The 26,294-nt window shown below is 46.3% G+C and overlaps 3 protein-coding genes across 3 annotated transcripts; 2 read left to right on the top strand and 1 right to left on the bottom strand.

The window, feature by feature from the left end:
* The first annotated feature begins 5,485 nt into the window (after positions 1 to 5,485).
* On the top strand, positions 5,486 to 6,901 carry MRGPRD (MAS related GPR family member D). Its single transcript, XM_038139681.1, has one exon. The coding sequence runs from the start codon at positions 5,593 to 5,595 to the stop codon at positions 6,526 to 6,528; it is 936 nt and encodes a 311-aa protein (XP_037995609.1). The 5' UTR covers positions 5,486 to 5,592; the 3' UTR covers positions 6,529 to 6,901.
* A 2,798-nt stretch (positions 6,902 to 9,699) lies between these two features.
* LOC119702147 (mas-related G-protein coupled receptor member H-like) lies at positions 9,700 to 10,654 on the top strand. Its single transcript, XM_038139680.1, has one exon. It carries the CDS (start codon positions 9,700 to 9,702, stop codon positions 10,642 to 10,644), a length of 945 nt encoding a protein of 314 aa, XP_037995608.1. The 3' UTR covers positions 10,645 to 10,654.
* A 7,938-nt stretch (positions 10,655 to 18,592) lies between these two features.
* Positions 18,593 to 25,920, bottom strand: OLFML1 (olfactomedin like 1). The gene is made up of 3 exons (XM_038138443.1): positions 25,489 to 25,920; positions 22,807 to 23,095; positions 18,593 to 19,554 (listed from the first exon to the last, which is right to left on the bottom strand). Exons 1-3 carry the CDS (start codon positions 25,612 to 25,614, stop codon positions 18,776 to 18,778), a joined length of 1,194 nt encoding a protein of 397 aa, XP_037994371.1. The 5' UTR covers positions 25,615 to 25,920; the 3' UTR covers positions 18,593 to 18,775.
* Between the last annotated feature and the right edge of the window lie 374 nt (positions 25,921 to 26,294).

The following is a 26,294-nucleotide window of genomic DNA, read 5'->3' as shown; positions in this document are numbered from 1 at the left end:
GCCTTCCCCGTGGTGCTGTGTTCCTGCAGGAGAAGGGACCAGAGGCATTGCCTTGGGTGATCTTTGTGGGATGCTCTGCAGGGAGCACACTGGAGCATGGCTTTCCTCCTCCCTCCTGGATCCACATGGCTCCAAGCAGTGCAGCTGGGCTCTGTGCTGTTCCCCAGCTCTATTCCCCATGGGATGACCCTCATGGCCTCAGCCCCAGGGAATGAACTCCATCTCCTTTGGCTCAGCTGATGAGTTTCATGGTGTTTGCAGGGAGCTCCTGCCTGCAAAGAATAGGACACCTTAATCCCTGGGGACACTCCCAGCACAGGGTGGCTGGGAAAATCCCTGCAGGGCTGGTGCCTCTGGATGGCAGGAGAGGGGCTGGGATCACACGAAGCATCCTTCCCCTTCTGTCCGGCAGAGCCAGCCCTGCATTCCCAGCTGATGGGAAGGACACTTGGTAGGGCTGCAAAGCTGGGGAGGGACAGTAACATTCCCTTATCCTTTCAGTGGGAATTTGTCACTTTCTTTAATTCCAGAATTAAATCCTTCTGAATATCAAATTTTAGGATCAAAGGTGAACTCCACTGAACTCCTGTGCCTGTATCCAGAAAGAGCTTTAAACATGTGAATTTCCCATCACCAGATGCTTGAACCACTTAATGGCACAGAAATTAGGGGTTATGCTGCTCTTCTGCAGAATGGGGCCATCCATCCTCTGGTTCCCCAGCATCAGTGTCCAAGGAAACCTTGACCACCTCCCTCCTGAACCTGGCCCCCCTCAGGAGGAGCTGAACAGCGACTCTGCACAGCAGCTTCAGCCACAGTCCAGGCTGTAGGGATCTGTGTCATTCTGTAACTGCCCCTCAATCACATTGGGATTCATGGTTTTTGTTTTACCTCCATTGTGGAAATTCAGGCCCCAGAATTTGTTGAATGAACAACATCCAGGCTTCACTGCAGAGCCTGTCCCTGTTAAACAGTGTCCAGAATGGCTCATTTCCTTCTTTTATCCCATTCTAAAGCCTCTGGCTTGTCTGTGAGCAGGGCAGGTACCTGTCTCATACCAGAGCCCTTCCTAAGGCACGTGCCTGCAATGGTTGGGATGATGTTGGCAGTGCCAAGAGCTCCTCATTCCTCCTGGGAGAGACCTGGGCAGCAGCCACATCTCTTGCTCAGGGGGAAGTTGTCCTTCCCTTTCCCACTGCCTTATATCCAGGGGAATCCAACGTGCCACTGCTTCTGGAAAGGGAAGTGAGAGTGAAAGCCATGGGTGCTGAGTCAGGCTTTGGAGACACACGTGAGGTTAAACACCTAAGGAGCATTTATTCACAGAGTTGTTAATAATTAACAGAAGAGAGAAACTTTGACATCGGAGACGGTTTTTCTCTCCCTGTCTCCCATTTCCTGTCCGTTGGAAAGACAAAACTTTCCAACGTACAACCTGTTGTCCAGGGAAGAACATCTCAGCCAGGGAGTCCCACCCAAGGCAAGTGAAGAAGGACCATTATCCTTCCATGTACATTTTCTACTTCCCAGCACCTTCCTTGTCTCCTCTGTCACCCAGGCCACTCCCTACTTGAGCTTCCTTTCAAAAGAGCAAGGCTGCAAAGCGAAAGGTTTCCTGGCTGTCCCTTCCCATGGAAGAAGGAGAGATGGAATGAGATGATTCTCTACCATTCCTTCCAACCTGTCCTGGCGTGACTTTATGATGCTGAATTGTATCCCCATTCATCTGTTTAGCCCAGAAATAGGTTTTTCACTTTTAAGACTGGTTCTGAGAGCAAAGAGGGGGAGAGAAGATGCAGCAGTTTGTTTTCAGAAAACTGGCGCTGGCTCCTCCACATTCCTGCTCCCAGACTGTGCTGTCTGCAGCACAGACTTGCAACAGAGAACTCTCCTTTGCTTTTAGGTTTTTTTCAGCTAGCTCAGGCAGAGGAGTTCCCTGGACTGTGGTTTTTCTTTTTCTTGGAACTGTTCAAACCTGCTCCGGACTGAAATCCCAGAAGAGCAGTGGCAGCTCACACCTGTGGGCCCGGGGCCTGGGACGTGGCATTTTCCAGCACCGGAGGGACTGATAAGAGACTGAGTGAGCCAAACTGCACTCCACAACAAGGACTTTCTGAATTTGCCAGCTCTTCAGAACAGCAAGAGATTTTATTGTTTAATATTGTTTTCATTTTTTACGCTTGTGAATACTTTGCTTGTTAAATAAACAGTTTTTTCCACTTTCCTCTAAGGAAATCTTTTCCTCAACTAGCTGGGGGAGGGGCTGCTTGAATTTGTTTACTAGAGGGATCCCATTTGGAGGTTTTCTCCCAAATTTACCCTAAACCAGGACACAACCCAAACCATTCCATGATGATTCCTCATGTCACCCACAACCATCCCAGGCAGGACTTCCCCTGCTGCACGCAGCACCACCCTGACAGAGCTCAAGGAGCATTTGGACAATGCTCTCAGGCACAGGCTGGGATTGTTGGGATGTCCTGTGCAGAGCCAGGAGCTTAATTCCACGATCCTTGTAGGTCCCTTCCAACTCTGGATATTTTATGGTTCCATAGTATGATGGAACACATCTTTTTCACAATGATTCCCCCTGATGATGACTCCCCTGTGTTGTCCCTCTGATTGACTTCCTGGCTGGCAGCTATGCAAAGGAATTCACCCCCCCTTCTGTTAGTGTTGCCTTCCAGAGGGCTTTTGAGGATGTGCCAGAGCCAGGGAAATCCCTCCTTCCTGCCTGTGGACAGGACAGAGCTGGAGGAGGAAAACAATTGGAGAAGGAGAGGATTGCCCATGGAGATATCCCAGAGCAAATGGATTTTGGATGGATCTGACCTGGACTCCCAGGTGTCGGGTGCTATCAGTGAGCTGCTGGAGGATTCCTTCAGCAATACACTTGGTTCTGTAATCCCTCCCTTTTCCCTCAGTATTTCTAGCTTTTAATTCCCTACAGTCCTCAATTCTGCCCCCAAAATCAATAACCAGGTTCCACCCAATGAGGGGGCACTGATTAGGGTGAAAGAGAAGAGCCTGACCTTGTTTCCTCTCGCAGCCTGGAGAACTTCCCCGCAGTGCACTCTCCTCACCTCCCCCCCTGCAGCTGCTGTCCCTGGCTCGGGATCTTCAGGAGGTTCCCTGCAATGCTCCCTTGGGAAAGGGGAGCCCAGCCCGCGGGCTGAGCCCCAGCAGCGTCCGGCGCGGGCTCTGTCCCAGCTCCTGCACAGCCCCCTGTTCTCCGGGCTGGCTCGTGTTCTCCAGGGCTCTCACAAACAGGCAACTGCTTCAGAGCCTGCCACGGGATCAGGGCTCTGCTCCTCATCTGCTCTCCACTCTGTGCAGGAAATGAGGAACAGGAGACAGCCTCAGCAACCAGACCTATGGCCAAAGCAGTTTGTCTCCACCTCAGCTGCTCTTCCATTTTATAGCAACCCCACTCCCAAAATCTTGTCTTTTGAATTGCCTGAACTTGCCCCCTCTCATTTCTGAGGGTGTGGATCCTTAGGACCCTGCTCTACAAATGTCCTGTGAAACTTTGATTTCTGGTTCACATCTAGTTTAGCCACTTGTATACCACAACTTCAATGGCACTGGACCTTCACCACGCAGTTTCCAAGAGGATTCATGCAATAATCAATTCTGTGTGTGAGCTGGAGCACTGGCACACAGCAGAGGGATGATTTAGGATTTCAGCAAGGTAATTTCTTCTGAGAAGAGGCAAATCCATGCTGCTCTCTTGGCTTTAATCCTTAGAAAGTTGCAGGTTTCCTCTGAATCATCCTCTACATTCCCTTGGCAGTCAGACAGCAGCCTACAGTGAATTCCAAGATGATTCCTACCCAGGCTGACATGTGCCTCAGGGATCTGGGATGCTCCTCCTGGAAACTGGTGTGTGTGGTGGCCCTGGGACCAGAACTGATACCTCTCTTCCTGCTGACACCATGTTTGTGTCCCCAGCTATGGAATCTCACATCCCCTCACCAGCCCAGTCCTTTCAAGGGCAAACACTTCATGATCCAGGAGCTAATGGGGCTCCAGGAAAGTTGGAGAGGGACTTTGGACAAGGGTATGGAGTGACAGGACAAGGGGGAATGGCTTCCCACTGAGAGGTGAGTTCAGATTGGATATTGGGAAGAAATCCTTCCCTGTGAGGGTGGTGAGCCCCTGGCACAGGTTGCTCGGAGAGGCTGTGGCTGTCCCTGGATCCCTGAAGGTGTGCAAGGCCTGGTTGGATGGGGTTTGGAGCAACCTGGGATAGTGGAAGGTGTCCCTGCTTGCAAAGGGACAGTCTGGGATCACGTAAAAACAACCACAAGTGTTCCCAGGACTGAGGAGGAGCAGGAGGAGTTCTGGTGAAGGGCTGGCAGGGAGTTCCCAGCACCCTGGTCTCCAATAGCTTTCATTGCATCTTCAAGGGATTGGCAGAAATTAGGGTGGGCTCTAAGTGCTGATAACCTGTCTGCAACAACTGAGTGCTGTCCTTCCCTTGGGCTGTGTGAGCCTGGGGTAGAATGACAAAAATGGGAATTCTTGCCTCAGTTGTGCCTCCTTGGGTGAAGGGGGGGTTTTGGCAATGATTCTGGAGCTCTTCCCAGAATGGGAATTGCTTCTGACAAGCAGACAGATGCTTCAACAGCATGCCAGCACTGCCAGCAGCATTCCAGTGCCACCAGCACCACCAGCATTCCTCTGCTCCTGGAGGAACAATGACCCCTCAGGGAAGAGAAACAAGGAGTGGTAGAGAGCGATGAGGCAGTTGGAGTGTGGGACATTCTCTTGGAAGAGAGAATGGGAGAGAAAATTCTCTTGGGAGAGAGAAGGCAGATGGAGTATGGGACATTCTGCAGGGAAGAAATGCTCCTAATCAGAAGAAAATGGGGTGCCATTTGCAAAATTCTTCATGGGAACCTTTTGACAAAAGCCAATACCTTTGTGGCAAAGAAAAAAATATTCAAGATAAATAACTCCAAGGGAGTGGAGCTCTGACGTAGCTGAAGTTGTAAATCCACTTCCACCTGCCCTGTGACCCCACCGAGCCTTGCGAAACAACAGTGGGACAGGGAACAGAGAGAGCCAGAAGGACGGGAGTGAGGAGCTCCTGGTGGTCTGGGTACTTTCTCCTTGATGTCACTGACCTGGCAGGAGCTGCGTTAGGACGTGGATCCCAAAGGAGCAAGAGGCACCAGGAAGTGCCACTGATCTGCACAGACCCCTTTGCCTGCTGCTGCCCCACAGGGAACAGGTCAGTGGAATGTTTTCCTTCCTCCCTACTGCCCCTTCCTCTCCTCCAGCAGCTGCTCTGTTCCTGCCACCCTCTCCTGGTGACTGCAGTGCCCTCCCCAGCTCCCCCCTCCTCTGCCCTGTCCATACCTTCTGCATCCTCCATCGAACAGCCCAACTCTCCCACCTCCCTCTCCCACCCCACAATTTCCACCACCCTCCTCCCCTGCACATCTCACTCCTCCCCACTGAATCCTTCCCACTGCAGGAGCTGCTGAGGAGTCGCATGGTCCATCCCTGGATTCTCCAAGCACTGACTGCCCATCCACTCTGACCACAGCCAGGGGCCACATCCCACTGCATGCCCAGCGTCCATCCATGGAGGTGACCACTGTGTCCCCATCTCCTGCCTCACCCACTGAAGGAGATGATCTGTGTGAGATAGATGCCACCAAAGTGGCCATAGACAGTCTCACCCTGCTCATCTGCCTCTGTGGGCTGGCTGGAAATGGGGCTGTCCTCTGGCTCCTTGGCTCCCGCTATTTGTCCAGGAAAAGAACCAACCGTTACATCCTCATCCTGACTTTCTTTGACTTCCTCTTCCTCCTCTTTCTGGTCTCCTCCACCCTGCTCTTTGTGGTGGAGGATGTGTCCTGTTCTATCATCCTGCCCTTGCTGTACACATTGTTGCTTTTTGAGGTGCCACTGGTGTCATACTGCTTGTGGCTATACACGCTGACATTCATCAGCATCAAGAGGTGCAGGTCCATCCACTGCCCGCTCTGGAACTGCTGCCACCATCCCAAGTGCCTGTTGAAGGCAATGCATGCCCTGCTCGGGGCCTTCTTCATTGCTCTCATCGCTATCTTTGCCTCCATGGTTTGTCTCTGCGTGTTCCGGCTATCTGGGCACTGCTGGGTGTCTCTCTTCTCCATGTACGCTTTCAACCTCCTGGTTTGTGCTCCCGTTGTGCTCATTTCCCGCATAAGCCTCTTCATTAAGGCCAAGCCTGGCTCCCATCAGCTGCAACCCAAGAGGCTCGACATTGTTATCTGCCTCATTGTGCTCTTCACTCTGCCCCGCAGCCTCTTGAATTTACTGCAGCAGTTTGGTTACGCCGCTTTGCCCTACCAGGTGTCTTTCATACTTAACTGCATCCACTGCTGCATCAACCCCATCATTTGCTTCTTGGTGGGGAGGTGCTGGAGGCCCTGCTCCATGGGGTCCCTCTGGCTCTCCCTCCAGAGGGTCTTTGAGGAGACAGAAGAAAACACTGCCCACAGCAATGATCCCGCCATGGACACTGTGCTCTGAGTCTGTTGAATCTCCCCGCTGCACTTCTGAAGGACTCTGGGACTGTGGCTGAGGGACTCTTTAATTCACCTGATGAATAAATATCTGAATTGTCACCCTCCCTGTGCTGGTGCATGCCCCACCCCCTTTCCAGTGAGAAGAATAGTGGATTTGTCTTTACAAACAAGAAACAATGGGGAAGAAAAACCCTTAAATTCTGTAAGAATTCAAAATTAAAAGGGAGAGTTATATATTAGAGGGAAATCTTCGTTATCAGCCATATCGGGAAGTCTGTATTTCTCAAGTACCTCAGCCAATGGGGAAAGAGAGAAGGGAAATGCAGTTGGGAAATTAGGATAAAAAGGGAGGCTGTGTTCTCCAAATATTTGAGACATCCCAGGGGAATACCCCGCTGCTCCATTTATTCGAATAAAGAAAAAGGAGTCATCTGCCTCCTTTTTGGACATAAACCTCTGATTGTCGATCAATTTTCCTAACACCAGGCTGCAGTAGGATCTCAGAAATGCTCCTTAGGCCTCAGCCTTGAGGAGCAGCCCCTGGGCTCAGCTCCTCTGGTGCTGATAAGAAACACCTTCTGCTCCCAGGAACTGCTGCTCTCCAGCCCTTGGCACAGGGAGGAGATGCAAAGGGATCCGCAGGCAGCATTTCACTGCCTGCCAGGGGAATTTCTCACAGGCACCTTGCACTGACTCTGGCTGGCTGTGTGCACACACGTCTGCATCTGCCATGGCAAATGTGGGGCAAATGCTGCTCTCTCACGTGTGTCAGCGCCTGAGACATCTCAGTGGGTCAGGCCTGGGAGCAAGGTTAAGGCATGGGATGCCATTCCTGCTGTTCTTTGCTGAATTGTTTCTTTTAAGGTACAAAAGCAGGAATGGCTGGGAGAAGCAGAGACACTGCTCATGGTTCTGAGTAGAGCAGGGCTGTCATAGGGGTAAAGGCGGCCCCAGGGTCAGTCTGGAGTTTGTCAGAGGGGTCCAGAAGGGTTGGAGGGTTCTGGAAGGGTCTGGAGGAGGTGGGGAAGGCTCTGGATGCTGCTGATCCCAAATGTCCTGACTGGAGAGCAGGAGAGCCCAATGGGCAGCGCTTCACGGCAGGGAGCAGCCATGGGATGGGATGGGATGGGATGGAATGGGATGGGATGGGATGGGATGGGATGGGATGGGATGGGATGGGATGGGATGGGATGGGATGGGATGGGATGGGATGGGGTGGGGTGGGATGGGATGGGATGGGATGAGGTGGGATGAGATGGGGAGAGGAGTGGAGATGGGAACTGGAAGTGATACCAAAATCAGCTGGAATAAACTTTTCAGTACAATGAGAAGCATTAGGAATCAGGAATTCTTTACCTAAAAAGGACACAGATCTCTCCATATTTCTGTTTGGGGTGCGACTTTACAACAGGGGTTTTATCCATCATAAACACACAGAGTCATTAAAGTGTCTTTCTTATCTAATACACAAACATCACTTTCCTAGGACTCATTTCCGGCATCCACCTCCTTCTCAAAGTCCTTTTCTGATCCTGGAGGATCATTCAGAGGGGTCTCTGGTGGTCACATTCACTGAGTGCTGAGATATTAAAGGTGACCTTGCCTTGAACTTTTCCTTTGGCCATGTGCTCTTGTTTCTTGTTACAGAACTTGCCCCAAAACCACTGCAGGTCTCCAAATCTGTTTCTGCACTGGCTCCAGCCACGTTTATCATCCCGTGTGATCCTGAGGAGCACATTGGGGCTGGGCTTTTGTCCTCCCTCTTGGGTCCAAGAACCCTATGGCCAGGAGGAGCAGGGACACTTCAAGGGGTCCCAGGTGGAACGGGGGAAGATCGGGGCTGTTCGGGGGGAACAAGGGTCCCCAGGAACGGTCGGGGGTCGGGGGTGTTGCAGGCAGTATTGAAGGGGTCAGGAGAGGATCGGAGTGGTTTGGAGAGGGTCTGGATTCCGGCAATCCCACATCTCCCCACTGGAAGACAACAGAGCCTGACAGGCCGCAATTGGAGTCAGGGAGCGGCTCCATCTGGGAAACCTCTGGGATGTGATAGGATGGGGCAGGGATGGAGAGGCATGTGAGCATGGGGATGGGGAGCAGGGATGAGGATGGGATCGGGATAGGAGAATGTAGCAGCTCACCTGTGCTTCCTCGGGCCAGAGAATGTTTTTGCCATGATCTCAGAGCCCTTCCTGGAACACAAGTTGTTTCTGAGAAACACCCAACTGCATCACCAGCACTGCCTGTGCTGGCAGCATTCCAGTGCCACCTGCACCACCAGCATCCCTCTGCTGCAGGAGGGACCATAACCGCTCAGGGAAGATGAAGCAGGAATGGTAGAAACCCATCTAGAGAGGGAAGGCATTTGCAGAATGGGACACTCTGCAGGGAAGGAATGTTTCTCATCAGGAGGGAAAGAGGAGCCAATCACAAAAATCTTCATTTAGCGCTTCTGACAAAAGTCACTTCCCCTGAAGGAAAAATAAAAGACCAAAAAAAAAAAAAAAAAAGAAGACAAAAACCACACCCCAGATAAATACCTCAGAAGAACTGAATTTCTGAAGTAGGAAAAGTTCCAATTTTCTACTCCCCCACTCCCCCATGACTCCACTGAGCCTTGGGGAGCAACATCAGGACAGGGCACGGAGAGGAGCCACCAAGACGGGAGTGAGGAGCTCCTGGTGGTCTGGGCACTTTCTCCTTCATGTCACTGACCTGGCAGGAGCTGCGTTAGGACGTGGATCCCAAAGGAGCAAGAGGCACCAGGAAGTGCCACTGATCTGCACAGACCCCTTTGCCTGCTGCTGCCCCACAGGGAACAGGTCAGTGGAATGTTTTCCTTCCTCCCTACTGCCCCTTCCTCTCCTCCAGCAGCTGCTCTGTTCCTGCCACCCTCTCCTGGTGACTGCAGTGCCCTCCCCAGCTCCTCCCTCCTCTGCCCTGTCCATACCTTCTGCATCCTCCATCGAACAGCCCAACTCTCCCACCTCCCTCTCCCACCCCACGATTTCCACCACCCTCCTCCCCTGCACATCTCACTCCTCCCCACTGAATCCTTCCCACGGCAGGGAGCTGCTGAGGAGCCGCATGGTCCATCCCTGGGTTCTCCGAGCACTGACTCCCCATCCACTCTGACCACAGCCAGGGCCACATCCCACTGCCTGCCCAGCATCTATCCATGGAGGTGACCACCGTGTCTCCCCCTGCCAACTCATCCACTGAAGGAGATGATCTGTGTGAGATTCATGTCCCCGATGTGGCCATCCACAGTGTGACACTGCTCATCTGCCTCTGTGGGCTGGCTGGGAACGGGGCTGTCTTCTGGATCCTCGGGTTCTGCATTCACAGGGAAAACATGAAACCCATCACTGCCTACATCCTTGACCTGGCTATCATCAACTTCCTCTTCCTCATCTTCATGGTCCCCTCCCCTCTGCTCTTCCTGCTGGAGGATTTCTCCTGCTCCTCCATCATGTCCCCAGCATACACAGGCTTCCTTTTCCTCCTCTTTGTGATGTTCTACAGCGTTGGGCTATTTCAGCTGACAGCCATCAGCATCGAGAGGTGCAGGACCAGCCTCTCCTTTCGTGGGCTCTTCTGCCACTTTCCCCAGGGCCTCTCATGGGTGGTGGTGAGTGCCGGGCTCTGGGCCCTTTCCATCACTGTCATCGCTGCCATTTCTGCGGTGACGTCCCTCTGCGAGTCACAGGGACACAAGCACTGCCAGTGGGCTCTCATCTGCCTGTACATCCTCAGCTTCCTCATCTTTGCTCCATCCGTGGTCATTTCCAGCACAATCCTCTTCATTCATTTCAAGGGTCGCTCCCAGCTGCAGCAATCCAAGAAGCTTGATATCACTGTCTTCCTCGCTGTGCTCTTCACTCTCCCCCTCAGTCTCTGGAATTTCCTGCAGCAGCTTGGCTACACCACTGTGTCCCACCAGGTTGTTCTCCTGTTCGCCTGCATGCACAGCAGCATCAACCCCTTCATCTACATCTCAGTAACAAAGTGCTGGAGGAACTGCTCCATGGAGTCCCTCAGGGAGCACCTCCAGAAGGTCTTTGAGGAGCCAGAAGAAAGCAGTGCCCCCAGTAATGATGCCACCAGGGACACGGGGGTCTGAGCCTGTTGAACCCTTCCCCTGCCCCCATGCAGGACCATGGGACAGTGACTCAGGATCACCCTGCCACCTTTATTCCTGCAGGAGAAGGGAGCAGGGGCACTGACAAGGGCCATGTGGGGGAGTGCTCTGCAGGAAGCACATTGGAGCATGGCTTTGATGCTCTCTCATGGGTCCTAGAGCACTGTTCCTCCAAATGGATCCTCCCAACCATGGCTGTGATCCCAAACTTCCCCTTTTCACCTGGTTCCTGCATCCCACTGAGGTCTGATATCAATAAACAGCACCGTGAACCATGAGCTGCCTTTGCCCCCTCTGCCAGCACTTCCCGGCTTCCTCTGGCTGCTGCTGCCAGCTGGGAATGTGGCTGGAGGGAGGGGACACCCCCATGGCTTGTGCTCCCTGGAGCAGCCCTGATCCCCAGTGCCCAGAGCTGGGCTGGCACCGGCACAGCCGGCACGGACACAATGGCCCAGGGGCTCAGCATTCCCCCCTGGCTGCTCCGAGAGTGTCACAGCAGCGATGTCCCTGCTCCCGGCTGGAGCAGGGTGGGAAGGTGTCCCCAGGGGGTCTGGCCGTGTCGGAGGGACCAGGAGGCGCCAGGAAGGATCTAGATGCTGCTGATCCCAAATGTCCCTACTGGAGACCAGCAGAGCCTGACGGGTTGAGCTTCAGCCCGGGGAGAGGCCATGGGTTGTGATGGGATTGGATGGCATGGAATGGGATGGGATGGCATGGCATGGCATGGCAATTAGGGTACATATGGGGCTGGCAATGATACCACAAGGGGCTGAAATAAACTTTCTAACACGATAGGAAGAATTAGGAAGCAGGAGTTCTTTACCTCCACAGCCCACACAGAAGATCTCCCCATGTTCTGTGTGTGGCAAGACTTTACAACAGGGGTTTTATCCATCATAAGCACACACAGCCATTAAAGTGTGTTTCTTATCTAATACATAAACATCACTTTCCTAGAACTTGTTTCCATGTGTCCTCCTCCTACTCAGAGTCATTTTCTGGTCCTGGAGGATCATTCAGATCCATCGTCTTCACTGAGTGCTGTGATATTAAAGGTGACCCTGCCTTGAACTTTTCCTTTGGCCATACAGTGTTGCTTCTTTTTCCAGAACTTGCCCCAAACCCCTGAAGGCCTCCAAACCTGTTTCTGCATGGGCACCAGCCAAGTTTACTATTTTGTGTTCTCCTGTGGGGCACATTGGAGCTGGGCTTTCCTCCTCCCTCCTGGGTCCTTGTAAGGGTCTGTCCGAAATTTCTCTCATTTGCCTCATGATTCCTAGACTACCGAATATCCTGTTCGACATCCTTCATGATCTGCGGGATTCTCTACGTCACCAACTCCCACCTGGCCGGTGCCAAGATTTATTTCGCTTACCACACGAACACTTCCAGCTATGAGTACACGGATATCCCCTTCCATAATCAGTATTCCCACAATTCCATGCTGGACTACAACCCATGGGAGAGGGTGCTCTACACCTGGAACAACGGCCACCAGGTCATCTACAATGTCATGCTCTTCCACATTATCAACATGGCCGGAGAGCTGTGATGGACATTCCCAAGGGGAGGGAGAATTTTTGTTTTCTATGCTTCCACGCTTCCCCTTTACCGTCTGCGGAATTCCGGAGGGATGCAATGATGAGGTGGAAATTCCCAGTTCTTGGCATGTCTCAAACTCAAATTCTGCTTTATTCCTATTATTTCGTACCTATGCTGCATTTCCGCTCTTTTTTTCCCCTCTTTTCCTCCCTTTTTTCTTTCTTCCCTCTTTCCCCCCTCTTTCTCCCCTCTTTTTAATCTTTTTTCCCTTTTTTGTCCCCTTTTCCCTTCTCTTTCCCCCACGTCTCCCTCTTTCCCCCCTTTATTTCCCCATTTTTTTTCCAGCTCATTGGATTTTTTCCCCCCACATTTTTCTCCCAATTCTGCAATTTTTTCCCCTTCTCTTCCTCCTCCTCCTCGGTTCTTCTGGATATCCGTCAGATTCATGGAGCATGGAGCTGCTCTGCCTTGGGTTTTTCCGTATATTTGGGGGGATTTCGGGGCCAAAATCCATCTTTATTTCGATGTGATCTAACTCATTGCATTAGCAATTAGTGTTCACATGTTGGATTCTTTCCTTTTCCTTTTTAATTAAGAATAAGAAAAGTATGACTAACTTTGAGGTCACAGAACAATGTAGTGTAATAATCCTCTATTAAAGGGATTTTTACTTGGACATCCTAATGAAAATATTATTTCTAACCTAATGTATCACAAATATAGGACAAGGGGACCCAGAGTTATAAAATGTTCCATTTTTCAATGATTTTATGCCAATCATATTTCAAAGGCAAATGAGTGCAACATCAGATCACACTTAATGTCCCATGTAAAAATACAGAAAGATTGGTCTAGTCAAGTAATATTTTTTTTCAGTTTTGGAGCTCTGAGTTTCCAGGAGGGGCACGGACTCCTACTGAGAAAATACATTTAATGATAAGTTTATTTATTCAGATAACATTCCAGGATGGCTCAGACAGTGCCCCAGAGACTGCTCCTCCTCTCTGCAGGTAACTGCTGTGGGATCAGTCCCCTGCCAAAATGCAAGGTTGCTCAAGCTAAGGCTGTTCCTGGCAGTGGAAATTGTTAGTCCTCTGTCACTGGAAATTTTTGAGACTATAGTCTAATGCCTAACCTGACTGCAGTTTGCCTTATTTCTGTCCATTGGTGAGGTGGGGAACTAGTTCTTCTCCTCTGCTTTACAAGATTACAATAAACATTACAATAAATATTACAAAAATATTACAATATTACAATATTACAATATTACAGTATCTGCTTTTGAAGCTTGGGGTTCTTTTGGCATTGTCAAAATCATTCCTGCCTATGTGTAGCTCTTCACTCATGCCCTCACTGCATTATCTCCCATGATTTTTCTGCCCATTTTTCAGATTAATTTTGGTAAAAATGAGTGGGCCAAAAATTGAGTCCTCACCAAGAACTGGACTTGATGATTTGACTGCAGGGACCCAAGGCAGCAAAAAATGGAGGCTCTGTTAGGTCTGTGCTCATCAGAGATGTCACTGCCCCCTTCATGACAGGGAGTGAGGGGAATACCCCTCAGTGTATCAAGTCTTCGAGCTCACAGTTTGGGAAAAATTGCACCCTAAAATGCCTCCTGATCTGGTCAAGTCAGAAATGGCAGCACCACTTTGTGTGCCTGTGGTTTTGCTTTGAATCCAAACGAGTGTTACAGGAGAAACCAACTGTGTTTTTCCCTACCCAAGATCGGAATTACCTACCCATACTGTGGGGGTTGTTTAACATAGATGGATTTTCCTTTCCGTGCAGATATAGTCCCAGTGGGTATCTCTACAGCTGCTCCCAAAAATTCCATATCTTGCAGCATCAGTTTTCAGATTAATTGGGTGAAGATAGTACTGGGAAATAGAAAACCAGGTCAGAGTCTAGGAACTCTCAAAAATTAGCCACCTCAGAAGTATTTACTTTTTGATGTACTTCGAAAGGTTTATAAAATAAAACATTTTCCGCAGATCTTTTCCCCCTTGTTCTCCTACTCTTAAGGAACAGTTCAAAAAGCCAAAAGAAAAGCCCCAGTCCTGTTATCATGGAGTAGGGACTGACTCACTAGATGGGGTCAGTCCCATGAGAAGTCAGCCTTAAATAAGAAGGAAAAACAGATGGTTATCTGCAATAAATATGACACTGGCACAGGGAGCAGTTAAGAAGGTTCTTTTACTAACCTTTTCCACATAAAGGTTTTACTTGTTCAAAGTTATTTTAAAAAGGGATTTAAAATAACAAGGGCTTTTGATATATTTTGCAATACTAAACTCTGAGGTAAATGAGACCCATGCCAGTATGAACATCAGGAAAGAAGACAGAGCAATATCCAGATGTCACCAGCAGAAAGATGGTCAGACATTGGAAGGGGCTGCCCAGGGAAGTGGTAGAATCACCATCCTTGGAGGTGTCGTGGTACCTGGTCAAAGACTGGACTCAATGATCTCAGAGAGCTGTCCCAACTTTATTCATTCTGGGATTCTGTACATTGCTTTTTCTGGCTCAGGGCTCAATCTGGTGGAAGTGTAATAAAATGTTATTTTCTTATATGCAACAGAAACCCAGCGAAAGTTCAAACAACTCAAAAAGCCACAGGTCCTGATTTCTGCCTTCAGGAGGAGCTATTTCTTCAGTATTAGGAGAATTAGTAGCTTAGTATTTGCTGAGCTTCCATGCAACTCAGTGGGAAACAGCACAGGGGTAAAAACATGCACTGTGACAGAGCAGGGTGACAACAGTTGAATTTTTTAGTGATAAAACCACCTGTAACAAACATGTAGTGTGTGTTTTTCTGAAATGGTGCCTGCTTGAGTGAATGCTAAAAGGGGCTCTCATCCTCCAGATCCAGGCAGGTGGGAATCAAGAAGAAAAAGAGACAGGAGGATTATTTTCTGACAAACAAGCTTATCTCTGATGGGCACTGTAAAAATAAACCCAGTTAAACTGGCATGCTCCTAGAAGCACACTCTGCTGTACTGGTAAGTTGCTTTTAGCTGTCACAGATCCTTAGTATCCACAAAATCCAAAAAAGAAAGTACACAGTTGTCAGAAAGCTTAAATTCATCACATGGCTGTCAATAAAGCAAGAGAGTTGAAAACCTTTCTGTCTGTGATAATTCTGACTGCTCCAAGTACAAACAGGACATGATCATTGCAGATTATTCTGACCTGAGCCACCTTTCTGGGGAGGAGATGGCAGAAGGAATGGAAGGCAGGGAAGTGAGGAGCATCTGTGCAGTGAATCCTGCTCTCACCGTGGGAAGGGGCAGTCACAACCTGCTGCTGGAAAAGGATGAGGTGACAGCAGTGTCACTGAAGGGGTGAGGGACCTCCAGCACAACCAAAGCACTGAGGAATGCTGCTTTTGTTGGGAGGATGATGATCCTGCTGTCAGAGCAGAGGGCATTGAATTGCCCTCTAGAGGAGAGTCTGGACATGAAAAAGCAATAAGCCAGTGGTGCACATGGACTGAGCACAGCGGTTCAGGCAAAATGAGCACATGGAGAAAGTGTAGCATAAAAGGACTTGAATAACAAGGACAGTAATGGATGTTATCTAGATGGTGAAGGTGGAGGTCATAAACTCATTTGTGTTTTTTGTTCCTGATGAAGACTCCTCTGTGTTGGTCCCCTTGTACCAATTCCATTTCCATGGTAACAATCATATCATCTACCTGAACTGGAAGTCAATGCCCTCTTTCATGCAGTCTTGTCATGGCTGTCTCCTGCCTCCTGACACTCCTTTGTCCTTGCCTTTTGGAGACTGCTGTCTTGGAGCAGATTATACAGTCCAGATATATGTCATTCTTTCCTTTCTCTTTCTGAACAGACTGCCCTTTTTTTTTTTTTTTGTTATTTTTTGCCCTTTGTCGTCCGGGAGTTAACCAAATGTCTCCTCTGACTTTCTCAAAGATATCTTCTTGTGTGCTATCAGTTATGAAAATTAATGAAAAATATATTTCAGAGATAACCATGAAGCTGGAGGAGAATGCCTGCCACTTTTTTCTTACAAGAATGTTCACTGATCAGCAGAGCAGACCGTATTCACAGATGTGACTCCCTCACCTGTCACCAGTGCTGTAAGCCCCGAGATGCTGCTGCCACCACAGCCCACAAAATTCATGTGCTACCCCAACCCTCAACCTGTTTTCCAGCTTATTCCCTGCTGCAGGACCAGTGGCCTGGTCTGTGTTGTGCTCCAGGAAGAGTGTGAGCAATACTGGTTTTTGTCTTTGTCACAGCCGAGGTGAAATGCAGGCAGTGAAACTCCTGGATGAGCACAGGAATGGGATACTAAAATGTCCATGGAGATGGAGAAAAAGAAAAATAGCTCTAAAGTTCATCTTAAAACTATGAAACAGAGCAAGAGTGAACCTCAGACTGAAAACTGCTCCCCCACCTCCACCTACAGGGCTGAAGGACTTTCCTCAGTGCCTTCCACAGACTCCTTGTGTGGTGCTGGCACAGAGGCCCCAAGGATGCCAGCTCCTGTCCTGCCCTGTCCTTGGTGCTCCATGCAGAGGACATGGATGCCTCACACTCATGGCACAGAGCCAGGGCATGGAAAAGCAGGGTCCAGGAAGGGTTTGACAATGAGCAGTTGTTTTACAGAGTGCTGGCAGTTCTTGTGCAGGCTGGCTGTGCCTCCCTCTGCTGCTGATGGGATGTCTGGGTGCTTCACCCCCTCTTGGGCTTTAATTCATCATGAAGCTTGGATTTCCAGGGCAGCAAGGCTCAGAGAGCACCCTCCCTGAACTTCTGAGGATTGCACATTGAAATCTTTCTGTAGAATAATGACATGGGCTTCCTCTGCTGAGTAAGTGTGGCACAAAGCACGTCCCAAGAACCCCTTTTCTAAAAAGCAGACTCAATCCATAATTGCACCCAGAGACTTTATTTCTTAAATAAAGGAAGTTATACATCCTTTCCAGTAAAAGATCTCACAGAGGCAGCTGATACCATTTTGCATTTACATGTTTGTAATTTTACAGAGGAGGAATAAAAGGCCAAATACTGCCTTTAAGCCAGGAAAGCAGTTCCAGCCCACCTCCCTGGCAGCCTGGGGGTGTCTGTGGCTGCGCACACCATGTTTGCTGTGACACACGATCAGTGCTCCAGTCACTAACCCTGCTCAGAATGATACAGCTCCTCTTGCTGAAGGCAGAGTGTCACTGGTGCAGCCCAGCAGTCTACGTACTCCTAATTGTACCCTGGGACTCCTTTTCAAAATCATTCCCTGATGTCTGGCGGTTCTCTGGAAGCTATTTTTGAACAGAACAACAGCACTCTCAGCATAATGAACAAAATGGGTTTTCTGTAGCAACAGCTGTGGATTGCTTTTCAAGTACCATTATTTGTGGTTTTTCAGAAGGGATTTTTTTTGGCATGTTTGTTTGTTTGTTTGCTATTAGACATGCAGCTGCCATTAAAATAAATAAATAAAAAATACAGTCTATACCTGCATTTTGCATTAAAAGCTTTTTCTTTAAATATTGTTTAACATTTTAAACATTATTTTTGAAACAAGTATACCTGGAGTCTATCTGTGACTCACAAACCCAGGACTGAGGAGTGCCACGGCCTCACCTGTACTGCTGGGCTCATCTGAGCCACCTTTTCCTGGAGGTGGAGGATAGAATGAGAAAGATTCTGCTATAATCAGTGGGAGTGACTTGAAACATTGGGGAAATGCCTCACAAGTAGATGCTGAAAGAGACCTAATGAGAATAACACCAAAGAGTGACATGTAAAACCTTTAAAAGTAGTGTGTGATACAGAAGAGTTCACCTAGGAACATTCCTTCTGAGACACAAACAGCAATGTGCTCAAAAATAGTGAGAAGTGGTGACTTGAAGCTGAAAAAAGTGAATATTTGGCTGCAGCTAATGTACTGGCAGGATCCACAGTGGTCTGTACAACAATACAGGTAAGGAGTGTGGAATTTTCATGGGAATACTCTAGAAGTTCAATGAATAGGAGGAGCCTTGATGTGATGTATGAGAGTTCTATGTTAAATATCAACCATGTCTGTGGGGCTGTATATTCCTACACTTTGTGGAAAAATTAACCTCTCCTGTTAAAACTCATATCTAAGTTCTCTGGAAGCATGTGATTTTATATTGCTTACTAGAAGGCTTTCTACAGTGATCTCCAGAAGAGGGAAGGTTGTCAGGCTGTATTTTGGACAGGAAGGATTTCTGATTTGATTTCCCTGTCATTTACACAGAAAACATAGTTTCAATAGGAAGAGAACATGTCAGAAATTGGTTGTTTTTTTTTAATTAACCTTAGACTTTAATTTGGGGTTTGGGGGTGGGGGGAGAGGGGCTGTGTATGTGTGGTATTTAGTCAGCATGTAATTTATATTAACTCAGTCTTCACATATCCTTTATTGGGCATTAAGATTACTGGGGTACATAAGTCTGAAGTTACGTAAAATGGATGAAAGTTGTAACAGCTGGGAATAATACAATTTTAATACACATAAAAATGCTGTCTTGACCTGGGACTGGCGGCTTTTAGGTCTGCTTGAAAAGCTGCTAAAGGCTTTAAACTTTCTGCTCTGTGTGAAGTTTGTAAATGATCTGGGCTCCATCACCCCAAGCAAAGAGCTGCTTTTCTTTAGGATTGTAGTGTACGGTGGAGTGGCCCCCCTGGCGTTTTGGGAAATGCAGTCCTGGGTTTGTGTGAGCATTCAGAGCACCCAAAACATCATAAACACACTGGATACGGGAGGAGCCCCCAGAAGGAGAGTTGTAGACCACGTGGAGGGTGTTGCAGGCCATGAAAGCTGCCTCAGCATCCCGGCTGCTGCAGGGTGTGTCCCAGCTGTGCTCCACAGCCATGGCCACGGGGTTGATTTTGCTGAGGACAATGTTCCCCCCGGTCTCTGGCTCTGCATGGAGGGCCCACAGCCCCTGCTCGTCGAGAGCCAGGTCTATTTTTGTCTGTGGAGAGAGCTGGTAGGCAGGAATCCTCCCAGCCCCTGGCAGCAGCATCTGGTCAGCTACGTTTCTTCTCTGGAGATGGAATTTGACGATCTCGTTCAAGGAGCCGTGTCTGTGGTAGAAGAGGAAGCCCTGATAGATGACGTGGCCAGTTCCTTCCCAGGGCAGTGGCAAGGGCACTCTGCGAGCCTTCAGAGTCTGGTTGTTTTCCATGAAAGCCATGATATTGGCAAATTCCAAAATCACATTATTTACGGAGCCACTTAATAAATAAATCTTCGCGTGCTTTTTGCCGGGATCTTTCATCCAAGAGCCATGCTTTCCTCCAGTCTTCTTAACTACCTTCAGGGACCTAATGCCTGCAAGCATGTGGTCACAACCTGCAAGGAAATAACCAAAGACGAAGAAAAATAAAATTAGAATGTCTGTAAATTTTCTAGTTTCCTTTCTTTGAACTACTTAGTTTCCTTTTAATTCATCAATCTGTCAGTAAAGGGGATTGACTCAAAAAAGAGTCAATATATCAGTAAAGGTGTCAGCAGTGTGGCTATGGTAAGTAGGGCTGAAAACAGTTTTATGTGATATTATATTTGAATAATATTATAGTATATTTGAATATACTTGGATAATATAAAATAACAATATAATATACAATATAGAATATATAATATATAATAGATAATATAAAATATTTATTATATGATTATATATTAATATATATTAATATATATTATATATTATATATTATATATTATATATTATATATTATATATTATATATTATATTATATATTATATATGTAATATTATATATGTAATATTATATATGTAATATATGTAATATATGTAATATATAATAACTATATAATATGTAATATACCATAATATTTTATCATATATAATAATATATAATGATTATACAATAATATATAATAATAAATAATATATTTGAATAGCATTATGATATTAATTTTATATATTCCTGCTAATAAAACTGTGGTATCTTCATCTACCTGTAGAGTGTTGGGTTTTGTTCTATTACACCAGTGTTATCCAAAACATTTGGATAATTTTGTGTCTGAGAGGAGACCAAGAGCGCAGCTAGTGATTTTGTGATTATTCTTGTCTGTCCTTTTACAGGGCTATAATTTTTACTTCAGAGAACTGACTTCTGGTTTAGATCAACACAGTAAAGTAATCAAATTCATTTCTTGTTGGAGGCATACAAATTAAAATCCATTATCAACATGTGTAGTATTTTTGTTTTAGGACTGGTCTTACCCTCAGATAGCCTCTTTTTTATGCATTTATAGTATAAATAGAAATAAAAAGAGATCAGCATAACTGAAAGCCAAAAAACTGGGCTATCTTCCCATTCACCTTCCCATCACCTGCACACAAAGGAGCAAGAACAGAATATAGATCACACAAGCAGGGGTGTGCATGCACTGAGGTGGCCTTTGAAGGAGCTGGGGTGATGTCTGTGCTGCCAATTCCTGTGCCAGGAGCTTGGCTGCTGGAACCACCCAGCTCTTTACCTCACGGTTAAAATTGGCCTCAAGTCACAGCTCTGGCTTCTTCATATTTTCTGTGCACTCTGCAGGGACGTTTAAGTCCAGAAAGCACCAAGCCTGGGAGGACTCAGGCATTTAGACTCTGAGATCTTTATCAAGCAGCATCCTTTCCAGGAGAAAAACTATAGCAAAGCGTATTAACAAGCTTGTTTACCAAAGGCACCCATAAATTACAGGGCCCAGCATTTGAAGTTGAAAGAATTGCTTTCAGTGGAGTGCAGCCATTTCAGTAAACAGGACAAACAAAGCTCTAAGGCAGGAAGTTCTGGCAGCAGATGAAATGGAGAAAGCAAAACCAGCCCCCCCTGTTTGGCCTGATACGAACCTATTGAAGTCAGTGGCAAGACTCCAGTTGCCTGTAGAAAGCAATCTTTATGTAATTTGTGTGCACTGATACCCTCTAATCAAAGCTTTTGTATATTGCTGCTACAGAGTGGATTTTTTTTCCTGGGAGTCCTCACTCTGGAAGTGCCTTCCCTGAGCAAGTCACAACAGCTCTCTCAAATCTAACATTTACTGATTAGACAGATTAAAAAAAAATTCAAGCTGCTGAATCAAAAACCCTGGACAGCCTTAGCAGCATCTTCCTCTGCAGGGGAAATACCCAGATTTTTGTCTGATTGTCCGTGTGAGCTCGACCCAAACCCAGTAAAAAATCTGGACATAAAAACCCTCTTTTCTGCTAGAATTTTGAAGTGAGTCAGCAAAAATAATCCTAGAGTCTGGTTAAGACATGAAAACATAGAAGCAGAGCTGCTATTTTCTAGAGTTGAGGATCTTCCTACTTTTTCTGCGTGCTGTAAAATCTGCACAGGGAATACTTTTGACATTAAATTCAATGGGAAAAGCATCCGACTAGTACTGACGGTAGAGAACAAATTGAAAACAAAGTTACCATGAGCTGCTACAATAAAGTTAAAAGTAATAATTTCCAACAAATGACAATGCAAAGTAATTTTTTCTCCTCTGAAACTCTCATAAAGATACAATTTTCTCAGGGCCTTAACCACAGTCAGTTTAAAAAATCCCCAATTTTTTTCCTCTCTGAAAAAAATGCCCAATGTTCAAAAGTTCTCTAAATGGAAAACAGAACTATTGATATTCAGAGCACTAAATTGTGGAGTATGAGGAGAACTCAGAAGCAGAATAGGCGATTGCTTCTGTAAGCATCTGCCTTAATACTGATTTGTTTGAAAAGTCTAAGGAACAAATTGTAAATTTATGTGTAAAATTAGGTCAACCTAATTCTGCTGAAGTCAGTGGAATTGTATAATTGATGACGCTAAAGTTCTTTCACTCACTTTTTAAAAATTTCAGTTTGTATTTCTTATTATTTACTCTTCATTTCTCACTGCTATGAAAAGAAAACAGACTTCTTTAAATAGGTCTATAATACATAGTTCACATCCATACCAAAACTTCTTAAGGTAAAGATAATTAAAAAATGTCATTTGTTTCAAAAAAATTATAGATTGTGCATGTATTCTTCATGCTAGGTACCATAACACCAAATTTTCAAATCAGATCTAAGCTTTGCTGACAGCCAAGCCAGTGTGCTCTCTTATTAAATGAGGGGACAAGGAGAGGAAGGATGACACAGCAGGAAAGCAGGTAAAAATTGTAGAAGTAAATTAAGTAGTTTATTAATTAATGAATTTACTTTTGAGTTGAGGTTTTGACCCTGCCTAGTCCAAAAAGCAAAGACCATTCCTAATTCCTTAGTACAGCTGCAGTACTCAGAAATGTATTTTTCTGTGACTTTGCAACAGCACAGCTTACAGAGGATTTTACCTTATTTTATAATAAAAAGTAACTTCCAAAGAATTAATTTGATATGCAGTAGAATTTCTGCAAAGTAAATGTTTGAACTGTATTTTCCTCCCTCCCTCCCTCCCTACCTTTTCTGCATACACTTTTATAAGTCTCATATTTACACAGCCCAAACCCCCTTGCAATAATCTGTGGTATTCACTCAGTTAATGAAAATCTCTTATCCCTGTGTCAGCATGCACACGTGGGACTGTTCACACCGAAGTTCTGAAAAACAAACTGTTCTTACTTGCATTAAGCATGAGTTTAAGTCTCTTTTTTTCCTCTGCCTCTTCCAGCAGCTGCTGTTTCAGCAGGTCCTCGTGCACTTCCACGCAGGCGTTGGAATCCATGACAGATCCAAAATAGTCGATGTCCCTCTGGGCGTGCTCGACCCTCCTGAGCAAATTCTCCACTTCCCCCCTAAGCTCAGCCTTGTCGGTGCCCAGCCTTGCCAGGCGGGACAGCACTGCCTGGGAGAACTCTCGGAACTCGTCCACGTATTCCAGCACGTCTTGGCTGCACTTCTCCAGCCTCTTCTTCAGTCAGAACACGGGGAGAGAACACAAGGACAGTCATGGGTATTCTGTGTACATCACCACCTCACTCATGACTACTTTCACAGCCCTGCTGTTCCCTCCTTCGCAGTGCCCTGCACCCACCTGTTCCAGCCCAGGGGGCTCTTGCTGGGTGGCTGTATGAGGAGAACATCTCAGACTGGCACAGAATTCAAAAGTTTGGACAAAAATCCACATTTTTTGACTTGACATGTATAGTTTCAGGACGACCCCAACACGGTGAATAATGTGCTCTGACTCCATGGTTCAGGAGGCTGAACAATTGCTTTATTAAGCTATACTATATTGCACTAATACTATACTAAATTACACACTAAAGAGATGCTATACTAAACAACACTGCAGTATACTAAAGAAAGCCCTGTGACTGTCTGGAGACAGCCAGGACACAGCTTTGACCCAGCTGGCCAAGGAATCAAAACAACCTTCACCGATGTCCAATTAGCAAATCACTTTGGGTGAACAATCTCCATAGCACATTCCACATGTGCCAAACAACAGGAGCAGTGAATAGAGACAAGAATTGTTTTCTCTTCTTCTCTCTGTGCTTCTCACTGCCTTCCCCAGGAAAAGTCCTTGGAGAAGTTGTGCCTGCTGCTCTCTGTGAAGAGAGCTGCGGCCACAGACGTGGTTACTGACAGCCAGATAGTTTGTTTTGCTGCCTAAAGAAGAAAAGTGCTCTGATGGAAGCAGCCAGGGGTAACAAAGGGCCCATGATCTCTGATGACTTGCTTTCCATAAACTTTCTGGAACTCCTCCTGTACGACCACTGGTGAAGCAGTCTCAAGGAGTTTTCTGCAGGAAACCTATAGCCATGAACATTTCACATGGATACACCTCTTCTGACCAAGGCAGAACCTAGTGTGGTTATTTTTCACCCATTTAAAGGTGAAAATGAAAACACTAAAATGCTATAGTTGAGGAAGTTTTGCACTGTTTATTTTTTTTGTTTTGTTTTTTTCCCCCCTCAAATTATTGGCTGTATTAAAAAAAAAAAAAAAACAAACAAAACAACAACAAAAAAAAAAAAAAAAAAAAAAAAAAAACACAAAAAAACCCAAAAAAAACCCAAAAAAACCCCAAAAAAAACCCCCAAACACAGAAAGCCAAAAACCTATTTCTTTACACATAAATTCAAGTTATCAGTGTTTTCAAAGGTAAGGAATATGTTTCTCTGTTGCAATGCAGCTGCTTCATAGGTGTCCTGAAAATAGCAGTTCAGCTGCCACTTTGGGAAGATGAGGAATTTGAGCAGATCTTTGTTTGGTTTGCCTTGTGAGCTGTGCTTTCTGTGCTACCTCCTCTCTCCCCCATTTATACAAGATCATAAGTCCCCAGGAAGTTGCTTAATTGCTTTCTACATAACTTTTATTTTAAATGCTTTCAAGCGCTGTCATCAGTATCTGCCTCACTCTCTGTCCTGTTCCTTTTGTGCCCCTTGCACCAAATGCCCGAGGTTACCTCATTTTTAATGGGTGCCAAAGGAATAGAAATTGCCAGGTGAAGTTACTCCTAGAGTGGCAAAGTAAGTGTAAATCTCCATCTACACAGTGGGAAGAGAATATCAGGTTAATCCTTCAGTGTTGAGAAGATAAAACTAATGAGGGCTTTGTACAAAAAGGGACATCAAATCAGGCAAGTTAGAGCTTCTCTGTAAGTCTGAAAATGCAAGCCAGGAGCCAGGGATATGTCAATAATTAAAAATAAACAATATATGATTATAACACACCAATACTGAAGAGGTATTTTGCAGTACTGGTAGTTTTTTACTGTAGATAAAAAAAAAAAAAAACCAAAAACCCAAGAACTGGTACATTTATATAAGTAATTAAAAAGAATTCAAGCAATTGAAAGGACTGCATTTCAGTGTCTCAGATATTAAAGGTTAGTTTGAAATGCAGATACACTGCTGGATTGCATGAATGTGTCTTAAACTACCCTTCCAGGTAGGGATATCTGTACACAGGAGAAAAATACCCGATAAATTCCTGTCTCCTTGCTAATAAATACTTGACAGCACTTCTACAGGTGAAAATACATTTATACTGCTCCCTAGGATGGTCTGTGACAGCTCTGTATAAACACTTGCATTTTTAGCTAAATTCAATGTTGTCATTAAAAAAATACGAACGATAACAGAATAAAAACACAACATTATGAAATTTTATCCTGCAACAAATGATGTGGTAAGTTGGGATCATTACAGTCAAAGTTTTAGCAACCATTTTACTCATTCATTGGACAAAGCTGGAAATTTACCCTCCTGATTTGCTATATCACACAGGCTGTCCTGTGTGATACATCCACACATTTCCAAGCCTCTTTTGCTGCAGAAGGATTCAGCAGGCACATACCTCCAGAGACAGAAAACGCTGGTCAATGTAGCTCAGCAGGGCTGCATCCTGCATCATGTACTGTGCTGCTCCCATGATGCTCATGAGGGATGGAATCAGCAAGAAATGGACTTGTAAGGCTACCATTGCACCAGAAGGTTTTGGAGCAAAGTAGTGAATCAGTTCTGTGGGCAATCCCAAATGCTGCCAGGCCGAGGTCAAATGCAGCTTACCATCGTCTGAAGTGAAAAAATAATACTAAAAAGTACTAAAAAGTTAAAAATGCTGCGTCTGAAAGGATTAAAAGGACTTAAAATGGCTGTTGCATTCTATCATTAAGGAAGTAACACTGTGGCAGAGGGACTGAATGTGTTTATTTCTAGGAGCCAGATGACTACTTCTCAGTTTGTGATTCTGTGATCAGTCCCAGATGTTCAGCACTGAGTCACATCGAGCCTGTAGGCCAAATTGTATTAAATAATAAAAATAATTTATTTTCCCCTCCTTTCTCCTCCCATCTGCTTCCCCATGTGACCAATCCTGCAGCGTGTGCTCGGTGCAGGTCAGAGTGGATTCATGGTGGGTGGGACACAGGGAGGTCTGGTGCTTGATGTCTGTGCCTCTAAAACCATCTAAAACAACTCATTCACTTCCACTATTCTGGGACTGGAAACCAGACAGAAAACTGTTTTTAAAAGAAGTTCCTCCTCCTTTTTCTCTTGACACTACTTTTCCAGCTGAAAACAATACCCTTAACACAGCTCTGTGTCCATTCAGTGGAGTCTATGACAGGCATCTTCTTTTGGAATAATAGTTCTACTTAGTCT

This window comes from Motacilla alba, chromosome 5, assembly GCF_015832195.1.
Source record: "Motacilla alba alba isolate MOTALB_02 chromosome 5, Motacilla_alba_V1.0_pri, whole genome shotgun sequence".
Taxonomy (NCBI): Eukaryota; Metazoa; Chordata; class Aves; order Passeriformes; family Motacillidae; genus Motacilla; species Motacilla alba.
This window is presented reverse-complemented; position numbering and strand designations above follow the sequence as displayed.

Bases quoted from the DNA above. Each gene is read 5' to 3' on its own strand.
- LOC119702147 (XM_038139680.1), top strand. From the start codon at position 9,700: ATGGAGGTGACCACCGTGTCTCCCCCTGCCAACTCATCCACTGAAGGA.
- OLFML1 (XM_038138443.1), bottom strand. From the start codon at position 25,614: ATGGTAGCCTTACAAGTCCATTTCTTGCTGATTCCATCCCTCATGAGC. The intron at 23,096-25,488 runs GTATGTGCCTGC...TTCTGACTGAAG, and splicing joins AGCGTTTTCTGTCTCTGGAG to AAGAGGCTGGAGAAGTGCAG. The intron at 19,555-22,806 runs GTAAGAACAGTT...ATTTCCTTGCAG, and splicing joins TAAACTCATGCTTAATGCAA to GTTGTGACCACATGCTTGCA.
- MRGPRD (XM_038139681.1), top strand. From the start codon at position 5,593: ATGGAGGTGACCACTGTGTCCCCATCTCCTGCCTCACCCACTGAAGGA.